The sequence below is a fragment of the Protopterus annectens genome, chromosome 3.part0 (assembly GCF_019279795.1).
Source record: "Protopterus annectens isolate FY-2018-M chromosome 3.part0, PAN1.0, whole genome shotgun sequence".
Classification (NCBI taxonomy): Eukaryota; Metazoa; Chordata; order Ceratodontiformes; family Protopteridae; genus Protopterus; species Protopterus annectens.
In genome coordinates, this window is record NC_056731.1 from 439,486,520 (window position 1) to 439,498,354 (window position 11,835).

An 11,835-nucleotide genomic window follows, 5' to 3' on the forward strand; every position below is an offset into this window, starting at 1 on the left:
GTTATGGTTTTTGTTAATGTGGTCAGAAAATGACAGGAGGGCAGTAGTGGTGCTATGGAAGGGTCGAAAGCCATGCTGAGAGTTGGCTAGTAGGCCATTTAGGAGAATATAAAAAGCCATGTCAATTAACAGAAGTCTGAAAGGAAACATCAGTGAGAACACATCAAACTGTTCTGCTGCTGATATTGAGAAACATGTCCGTTAATAAATGTTCCTTGTTTTTCACTTATTTTAGCCAGAACTATGTCATATAGTATGAATGTAATTTTACATAGCTAAACTCTATACCTACATTCAAGCAAACTTTTTATTCTGTGCTTTATATTTCAGCATATTTACAGCAGAATGAATTTCAATCTTTTATTCAGAGTTCAACACATACTAACACAGTCCATTATTCTAAACTTTACTTCTCTTCATTTACATGCTTTTCATTTCACTCAAAGTGAGAATTAAAACTAGTACCTTGTGTTTGTGAGGTAAATACCTTGCTCGTTATGCCAACTCTTAACCCAAAATGAAATCATAGGTTCATTAGTAAGTACTAGGTAAACTACTATTAGACAAAATTTTAAGTTTAGCCAATTTCTCCAAGGTGAGAAGCAAACTCTCTACCCTGTGTCTGTTATGTAAAAACCCTTGACCATTATGCCAGCCAATACATACAAATAAGTGTGACTGGGATTTGAACATTGGATCACCTGTGTGATATTTCTAAAGTTAGTGCACTTATACCTTGTGCCACAGAGAAAAGCATTGCAGTATTGCAAACATGCTGAAGTTAAATGAAGCATGGGCTGAGATCTAATCATGCCAGTGATGTCATTGGTTAACTGAATGTTTTTCAAAAGTCCTAACAGAGTTTGTCTGAATTATTTTTGCAATATTTTGGCACTCTTTACTTCATTTCTACTTCTTTACCTTGTTATTGTGTTTTCTTAGGTTTGTTATAGTGGGTTGAATTATCTATTGTTACATTATAGTCTCAGTGGTGGGTGCTTAGTAACTCGTTTCATGATGCAAGCAATATTTTCAAAAGGAAGCTGAGACAAAAAGAAAAAAAAAGAGGAGGAGATCAAATGAAAGTGCAACATCATACGTGGTCACAAATTACGTTTCTTGGTTCTTTTTGTGTTGCAGAGTCTTCCTTTTTACTGTTTTTATCTACAACAACTGGTACAGAAACGTGGAAGGGTACCTTTAACAGTTTTATGAGATATATTTTCCTGGTATCTTGCAAGAGCAGAACAATATGGAGGCATATCCAGAAGATAGCACCTTTCCATATTCAGTGAGTCCTGCAGATTACTGGGCTGACTACAATTATACAGGGGAAGGAATAGTACCATTTTGTGACAACAGCAGCATTGCAGAATTCACTACCTTATTCTTGCCAGTATATTTTTACTTGATATTTGCATTAAGTGTGGCAGGAAATGGTTTGATTTTGTTTACACTGCTGGCATATGAACACATGAAAAATGTGATCAATATATTCATCCTAAACTTAATTATCTCAGACTTATTATTTTCTGTATCTCTGCCTTTCTGGGCTCAGAATTATAGCTCAGAATGGATCTTTGGAAATGGTATGTGCAAATTGATTAATGGGATCTATTTCATTGGAATTTACAGCTGTTGCACTTTACTGATGGTAATGACCGTGGACCGCTACTTCTTCATTATTTATCCTATGGCTACAGTACGAATGAGAACAACAAGGTATGCAGTTCTGCTGAGTGCAGCTGCCTGGTTCTTCAGCATTTCTGGAGCTATCCCAGAATTCATCTACTCTGGTATAAAGCACAGTGAAGAAGGCAATGGTGTCACCTGTGAGGCCGCTGACAGTGATGAACATTCTGCAGCTATGTGGGGAATTGTGGGTTATTTCCTTCAGACTGTAATGTTTTTTATGGTACCATTTATTATTGTCACTTACTGCTATATCAGGATAATACTGAAAGTAATTGGATGTACTATTGTGAGAAAGTATAAAGCAGTAAAAATGATATTTGTAACTGTGATTGTTTTCTTTTTATGCTGGGGTCCATACAACATTTTTCTTTTAGTATTTTTATCTGTTAAAGGAACTGAAAAGAAAAATGATCAGGGGTGTGACCACAGCTGGGAAAAGGTATATTTTGTCTGTCATAGCTTGACGCATTTCCATTGTTGTATAAATCCATTCTTTTACACATTAGTTGGCAAAAAATTTAGAAGAAGCTTTTTAAAGTTACTTGGTAGTTTTCCTTTATACACAAACCTTTTAAGTTTACACAGCAGCAGTTATAAATCTTCTACAAGCAGACAGCGACCACCTAGCACTGGTGCTGAGGTGGCAGGAGGGGGACAGTGACTTTGTCACTAGGCTCATTTTTAATGGAAGAGTGCTGGAACAGTTATGCACATGTCCATGGTGGTGAAGGGACAAAGATGTTTTAACATTTAATGTTAATGGCCACCATATTCAACCCAGCAGTCTCTGAGGTGAAGTAACATCTCTTCAGGACTTTGTCACTAGACATGCTACTGAAAATGATACAGAAAGAACTTCAGACAATTAAATTACTTAAGTCTTAAACATTGTATTTCAATATCTGTCATAAAATATAAATTACTGATTTAAAGCTTCTGAAATGTATTCTTTTAACTAGCCCAGTAGAGATTCACAGTGTAATCGTGGTAAGAAACTGTAAATAAATGCACTTAAGACTGCAAGCATGTTGTATGTATTGTATTCAGTATCTTTCATGTGGAATGTAAGTAAACATTACTTATTTCATACAATGAGCACTCAAAGCAGTTTCCAGTGATATTCCTCATTAAAGCAGACTGCAGTGATTGCTCTCATCACTCGTGTTGCTGTGCAACGCAGCAGATATGCTCTGAGAGTAGATTTGTATCCCCCATTCTCTTCAGCGGAATAGACAATGAAGAGTAAAAGCAGTGTGCACAAACTGCAAACATTTTAATTAATACACTCATATTCATGACTAATGAAACGAGTTCCTTTCATTTACCATTCTTTTGTTGCTTACAGGAGTGTTAGTTCTGACCACAAGCCACATGTTTATGTATCTTGAAAGAAAAATAAGACTGGCCAAATCATTCACACTAGAGAAGAGACACAACAAGGCAGAAGAGAGCATGTTATCTCGCATAATAAAACGAGTTAACATCTTTAAATGTTATGAGATTCATCTGAGAGGGGATAAGCTGCAATAACATCCCACTATAAACATGTGAAGTATATCTGTAACTTAAATGAAACTGGTGAAATAAAATTATATGTGACAGATGATGACAAGCTGGTGAAACGATATTATGTGGGGTAGTTATGACAAACCGATGAAAGAATATTCTATGGGGTACTATGGCAAAGTGGTGAAACAATATTACATGCTGCAGATTCTGGCAGCCATCAGAACACTAAGCTGTTTATAAGGGCATAATTAACATGAGAAGAAGCAAATGCCATATAATAGATGAATGTAGCACGAATAGAGGCAGTGGCAGTTTTTTATTTCTATATGCTTTACTTAATACTTAGGGACCTTGCATTACTACAGTTTACATAAGTAACTGCTAATCTAGCAGTCAGGGAGACTATTGAAGACTCTATCCTTGTTTTGCAATAGCCTTGTGTGGTTAAGTGACTGGCACAGATGCACATATTATACAAATGGAAGCTAAACGAATCAGACTCTGGACTTTAGGAAATAGCTTGTTCATACAGCATAACCTTAATCTTGTGATCTTGTGCGCTGGCTGCCAGATATACTTACATTATGAGGAGATCTCTTTGTATGCAATGCAGTCCATTGTAACCTTTAGAGCAGCAATAAAACATACCAAGCTGTTAGGCAAGATGGTTAGGCAGGCAGGTTAAGTGCCAAATTGCCCAACATTATTTGCGGACAAAATGAGTATTTTTTTATATAGTGACATGAATTGTTGTAAGATAAGTACTCCATGGACTATATAATAGTGCCATTTTCACAGAGCTGTCTTAGTCTGTTAGCTTGCTGCTCTGAAAAAAATTTCTGATTTGAGATGTTATTAGTAGCAATACATAAAACACCAGTATAATGATTTATATTAATGTATATAAATTCAGAACAGAAGGTTTATTGTATGAACCAGACTAGTTGTGATTGTTAGTATCACTATGCTAATGAGCTTGGGACTGTTTGTTCAATGGTTCATAGGTTAATAGATTAGTACTTGTGGGCCATTTTAAGCCTAGTAGATGTCATTTCCTTAGATCTAGTAAAACACTTCAGTTCCGTACTCCATACTGGGATATATAATATACCATTACTTAAATTACTGAACTCACAACATAACTATAAATAACAGCAATAAATTGCAAAATAAAGAGGTTTGTGTAGTCTGGGAAATTTTTAGCACTGTGTTATATATCGGAATAATACTGCAGAAGTCAAAAATGACTCATTGCATTTAGTTGTAAAGAGAAAAGTAACAAATATGAAATTAACAACTGTAACTCTAAACTGTATTGGAAAGCTTCTAGAAAAATAATGACCAAGCAGATGAAGATCTCTTAAGAACAATTCTTAGCATATCTGTCAATGTGCATATAAATCCCCATTGACATTAACAATATAGCCATTTTGCTATCACCTTTGTAATGGAGGCAGATGTATACAGATGTTTTCTACTTAGATATAGCCAGGGCGTTTCACATAGTGGGTCATAATACACTTGTTCAGCGGCTCTTGGAAAAATATTGAACTTTTTACTATTAATTGGGTAGAAAAATGGCAGACTAATAGAACTTGTAATGTTGTTACAAATCTCTGAGTTAATCATTTTTGTACTGTGAATTGTAAAGAGTACCACAGGCATAAGTCCTGAGTCCACTCTCTTCTTCCTATTTATGGAAGGTATAAAAATCTCATGGAAGTGTATAATATCTATGCATGCTGATGGCATTTAATTAGGTCACATCAATTCTGGCCACCCTTTCAAAATATGCTGAATTAAGTGTCAGAACTGAATTGCACTGTAAAACTATCCCCCATATGTAAATAAGTTATTAACGTTTGGAAGGTCAGTTGGTGAACAGTTCTAGCATCACAGGCTCTCCAGTATATTAAAGTTTTTCATGCTGTGCAGCTCAGGTATATACAGAATTACAGAATTTTCTAGAGCTATGCAGATCATGTTTGGATTTTGAACATGTGAAACACCTATGATACTTACATCACAGCTTAATTGTGCTGTATAATGTAGATCTGAATATAAAGTGGCAGTGTGGAGGCCACGAAAGAGGCAAAAATAATAAAGAGTGTGTGATATAACAAAAAAAAACAGTTGATGTTAACATGTTTATAAATCTGTGATGCTGATTTCCTCTTTAATGAATATGTTTTCATTCTATTATGATGAATATTTTGTTTCATTTCCTGATATATCTCTAGAGAGCATATTTCTTAGCTTATATACTAAAGAATTCTGGACAAAGTTAACACAATGGGGACAAATGCCCCAAATCATGGTCAAATTTTTTAAAATATTATGGTAATTCACCTGAAAATCAACATGCATTTTTTTAACAATAAGAAGTATGAAACTCCAATAACCAGCACTACTGACTGACTGTAATCCTTAGCAATTTACAAGGTACAAAACATAACACAAAATCAGGGTCATTCTGCAAACTCAGAGAGAGCTGAGAGGTATGCTCTAGAACTGCTTTATGACTGTTTCATCCATTGTTAATTTTTACAAATACTTTTGTTTATACAATCGGTTCAGGAAGGCTATTGCATACATCTATACATTTCTTTCAGAAAAACATCTTATTATCACCTCTGAGCCTTTCCCTTGAAGGTTCCTTCCTCTAAAAGATGCAATGTCTGAGGAAAGATTTCACAAATTTATTTTCGCTGAGGCAGTAATATGGAACCATATTATCCAGCTCACTGAGTACCATGACGTAGGCCTCACACACCATACACATGAAGATTACACATCACGCCTGTCTGTATATGCAGCAAGTAAATGCAACCACACATTCAGACACAAATGCACCATTTCATATGGTGGGCCTTGCATCGTCGAACATTTGTAGTCTAACTCCAAGGTTGCTAGTGCCATGAAAGAAAGTGCGTGCCAACTCTCAGAAGTACTTGAATACATAATATATACCACATTAATCACACAATTAAATCCAAATTCACGAAACTTCCACAAATTCATTAATATCTTCAACATACATATACTATAGCAACACTACACACCTAACACTATACAGCACCATTTGAAAAAATATACATTTGAATGCCATTTGTACAAACAGTAAATGCAAACACTAAAACTTTCTCCATTCATATCATACACATCACTTTTGCATTTTTGATATTCAGAAGTAATACGATTCCATTAATACTTTTGCCATGTCACCTTAATAGTTAATTCCATCAAACAAATTAAAATTAAGTTCTTGTGTCACTTACCAAGTGCATTCTGCTATGGAAGTTGTACAATTTTCATTAGTCTTCATTTTCTTCACCCTTAATAGAGGTGATATTTCCAGAACTGCATGTATGTGTGATCTCACCAAAGTGCTGCAAACACACACACACACACACACACACACACACACACACACACACACACACACACACACACACACACACACACACACACACACACACACACACACACACAAGTGCACACACACACACACACACACACACACACACACACACACACACACACACACACACACACACACACAGCTCTGCTATCTAATTTATTACTGACAGAACATTCTAGGGTTGCCAGGTTGTTATTACTGCCTGCTTCACTTACTAGCTAAATTTTGATCATTGCATATGCATGATTATATCATTTAGTCTTTCATATACTTTTCTGTATCATGTAGTCTTTTACATTCTTGTAGTTGTCAGTAGCATATCATTTAGTCTTTCATATACTTTTCTGTATCGTGTAGTCTTTTCCATTCTTGTAATTGTCAGTATCTCTCCCTCCTCAAAGATGCAGTCTTACTTGATGATTTTATTACCCAAATGCAATATCTTACCCTTCCATATATTGAAAATAAATTTCTATGACAAACTACACTTCACATTTTGCCAGTTCTGTAAACCTATTCTGATCCTGTGAAGCTCAGGTTCCCTGTGGACCATACCACATACCTCAGTGCCACTGTGAAACAGATCTACCATCTTCTCTGTGGTATCACTGATACAGGCATTGAAAAGGCTGGTTCCTAAACTGGCCTGTATGGTAATTAATTACTCCACTTTTCACTGTGGAGTCAGTTTACTTTTAGAATATGTATCCAGTTTTCCAGACAGCTGATAATACAGACAGCATCTTGTTTCCTACTCCAAACCTGGCTGAAATTTATTTGTTAAACCTAGGGAGGCCACATCCCCAGTACCTCCATCACAACCAAAGAAATCTGCTGTCTTATTTGTGACTATATGATGCCACATTGGACAAAATGACTTTTGTCTATAAATTTATTTCCCATCACTGAGGTTAAACTGTGTGGTTTATAGAATTTCTCTGTCACTCTTATGCCAATTTTTGCTTTCTTGCAGTCCTCAGAATTACTGTAACTAATCTGCTGAACAGACCAGTTAGAAGCTTGACTAGTTCTGCATGCATGTTATTGGAAATCTTGAGATGATGTACCTCATAACACATTGCTTTTTCACCTTTAGTTTTAAGATATTTTTCCCCAAATCATCTCTCTTGTTTGAATAGACCCTATCAAATTAACTCTGTTTTCTGATGTCAGTGTCTTCTCATTTTTTTCAGTGAACCTGGAACAGAACATGCAGCTCTTTGACTTTGCCTCCTTATTGTTTCCCTACTCACATTTAACCTAAGTAGTTCCTACCACAATTTCTTGATTTTTTTTTTGTTTTCCTCTTAATATATCTATCAACTGTTCTGTCTCTCATATTAGCACTGATTGAATGTTTTTAATTTCAGCTTTGGTTTCCCCATCTTGTTTTACAGACCCAAACATTTCATCACTAAAAAATATAAAATAGTGTCAGTAACTGTTAATCTGTTTTACACAAATATTTTTTTTGAATCACTGATAGTAATTTTACTCCATCAAATAGAATGATATAGAATTGTTGTATTGCCAAACCACAAGAAAAACGAATCCAAACCAAGTAACTAAAAGCACTGCTGGTGAGGGAAAGAAAAATGGACACCACAATCTTGTTTTAAACGTTTTTGTTCAATTTAATACTACTGGACTTCTTCAGAAACACACCCAAATGTATCACTATCCAAAGCGTCACATGTAATTAATAACCAATAAAAATACATGGTCAATCTACTGTAATAAATAATGATATAACCATCACTTAAAAAATATATATATGTAAATGTATATATATATATATATATATATATATATATATATATATATATATATATACACACACACACACACACACACACACACACACACACACTGTAAATCACAAATTTGTATAATACAATACATTAACTTATAAATAATAATGTTTACATACATGTAAAAATTGTGAATATTACACTATAAAACATATACTAAAATTTCTGTGCCTGTAAAAAACATTTGATGTTAATCATGTTGTTTAAACCTGGAAGCTGGTCAGCATTTAACATGATTTGCCAAATTGCTTCACGGCACCCTAGAAGGGTTTTGAAATCACCACTGAAAAGTGCATTGTTTTCCCTTTCCAATACAGAAAAGGAAAACTTTTTGAACAAAGGACATTCCAAAGAATGTCTAGCCAAAGCATTGGACACATCCTTTTTCTCGATGGCTGAAATGTGTTCATAAATACGTTTATTCAAAGTACGTATAGTTTTCCCTACGTAAAAGTGCTCACATGAAGCACATTGAGCTAGGTAAACTATATTGGTGGTTTTACATGAATAATGTCCCCTTACTGTTTTTACTGTTCAGCAGTGAAGACAATTGCAGATCTTCATTGCTTATAGGTGGTATACACAGAGTAATTCAGGTCTGGACTGGAATGTGTAAAAATGAAATATCACATGAGCATCATTTCACCATGGCATGCATTTCGCTTAAAATATCAATATATGATGCCAGTAGCAGACATCAGACATGCATCATATCCTGCAGATGCACTCAGATGCATTATAGGTAAGTAAACGAGCTGGATATTTCTTGATCCCTGAATCTGGAAATGGAAGTATTAATAGGTGTCCTGATCTTTCATTCATCTTGTCAAAGCACCTGATATTTAATGAGTGTTGCTAAGCAGATTGTCTCACATTATAAATATAACAACTTTATTTATTGTTCCATCAATGTGTCTGTAAGCAGGTAGTCTCCATATTCTTCTTGACTAAACTTTAGAAAATAAGGATTTACAAAAATACTGATTCTAAAATTAAAATTAAGAACAATCAGGACTTTCTGTTATAAATGAACTAATCGGGAATGCTAGCATCGTTGGAATGAAGTCTTTGCTTCGTGTTGCAAAGCATGCATATTTCATGCAGTACCTTTGCTAAAAAGTGTGAAAAAATCATTAGACTTAGTGAGAAACTGACATTAGCTTCCTCATCTCTGAAATGTCAGACTATCACAAGTTTTCAAACCTGTTGTTGATGTTAGAAATAACTGTGAACTAATACCATGGTTAAGTAACACTTAAAAAGCCCTTGGATTATGAGGTAGTGTCATTTATTACACATCACATGCAGAAGAGAGACAGATAATAGAATCATAGAAAGACACACAGATCAACAGAGAAGAAGCACAGAATGGTGATTATTCCATTGGTAAATCTTTCCTGAATCACATTATCTGTTGTGCTAAAACAATTACTAATGCTAACCAAAGAAGAGCAGTGTAACCTGGAGTTTTATTCTGGGTTTAGTTATGACAGCTACAGTTCATTAAATTTGTTGCACTAAGACATACTTCATATTATGTACTTCAAGTCTCCTTAGTGATAATAACTATACTGTTACACAGTTGCATACCATTAACTGTTCCCTCACAGCTTAACACACAAAACAACTCTGTGACAAACAGCATGCTCACACATACGGTTCTATATTAAAATCAGTGAACATTCCTCTGTCTGCACAAGTTATCGAGGAGAAAAGAAAGCAAAGCTATCATCCTGTGGTTTCTGGCTCTGACAGGAAATTAATTTCTGTCAAATCTGCATCCAGAAGCTTGATTTATGTTTGTCTCCTGAAAGAAGGGTAGAAGGAACTAGACTTACACCCAGCAGTGATGTCATTAATGCTTACCCCGCTGCCATCTCATGAGTAAAAGGCAATTCTTCTGTGAAATACATTTATAGGTACTATGGTTCTTCTCTGAAACGTTTTTATAGGTACTATGGTAAATCCATAATTTTGCTGATAAAGAGCATTTGTAGTCAACAGTGTGGTACTGTTTGGGTAACAGCATTAAGATGCTTATACTAGCTTTTACAGGTAATTTCTGGCATCTTTTAGTAATTCATACAACATTGTTTAGTGTTGTGTGATAGCATTAATCAGGCTAGGCACTGGATAGCACATGAGAATGTATATTTAGCTTATTTGTTAGAACTCTCTATCTATCATCTATCATCTCATGCTAGGTAGATGGGCAGATATATATGTTGTAATCCTTTCTTTGAATGACAGCAGAAGCTAAGCCAATTGTTGAAGCCAATAATCTTTTGTTCATACTGAAGCATCATTCTGGGTGTTGGCAGAATGTTGCACAAGGCTAGGTTCATACCAGCTTCAGACACATATTCCATCATCTCCCTCTCTCAACATGGTCTAAACAGATACATCTCAAGTCATGTACACCCACTGGTACAATGACCATGTCACATACGTACTTGTGGTGTAGCTACTTGACTGCATGTGTAATGTGGTGAATCTTGGCACCTGATGGGCTTTTGACTGTGACCCTCTCCTTGCACAGCCTTGTGAGTGGTGTATCAATACATCTCACTATGGAGTTACCTATGACTAGGATAATGGACTGCGCAGAGGTTTGCCTTCTGGGCTTTTGAACTGACTCAATGCAACTCTTAGATGCATGTTTCATGGTGGAAACTGCCTATGTTGTGCATCTGTAAAGTTTCTGAAGGTTGCTTACATTTCATTTAGAAGGCTTAGGTTCATAGGCAGGTACTAGGCTATTGGCTCTAGGGCCTATATAAGCCTAGCCAAAAATGTACCCGGGCTTTCGCCACCCAAGAAAATTATTTTCCTGTGCCCCTGTCGAACAGAGCCACAGAAGTAATCCTTGGGGTGAATTTCCTATTTCCCATCCAATCATCAAGATTTTTCTTGAAGAGTGCTAATGAGGAGCTCTGTTTGACATAGATAGGTAGTCTGTTCCAGAGTATGGGAAGTCTCTGGGACAGGCATCTGTCCCTCCAGCATGTTCTGTTTATTGTGGTGACAAGGTTTAGGTCCCTAGAGCATGTAGCTTGGAGGGATTGGGATTCCTTTAAGTGGAGCATGTCCAACAGCTCTGGGTTGACATAGCGTTGTATATTAGGCAGAGATCACCTCTGAGTAGGCGATATGTGACTGAGTCAAGCTGGACTTTTTTGAGACGGTCTGCGTAGGGCATCTGTTTGAGGCCAGTAATCCCCTTTGTGAGGTATTTCTGTGGCCTTTCCAATTGTTGTAAATGTCTTGTGAGGTGCATACCAAATGGGGCGTTGTACTCTATAATGGGTCTAATAAGTGATGAGTAGAGAGGAACAATGACCTCTTTTTTTCTGGATGAGATTCCTTTTGTGATGAGGTGAGCCACATAGAAGGATTTCC

General features: G+C 35.9%; 1 protein-coding gene across 1 annotated transcript; it reads left to right on the forward strand.

Annotated features, from left to right (window-relative positions):
* Positions 1 to 1,142: 1,142 nt before the first annotated feature.
* Positions 1,143 to 4,047, forward strand: LOC122797265 (chemokine XC receptor 1-like). The gene has a single exon (XM_044066108.1). It carries the CDS (start codon positions 1,253 to 1,255, stop codon positions 2,354 to 2,356), a length of 1,104 nt encoding a protein of 367 aa, XP_043922043.1. The 5' UTR covers positions 1,143 to 1,252; the 3' UTR covers positions 2,357 to 4,047.
* Positions 4,048 to 11,835: the final 7,788 nt, after the last annotated feature.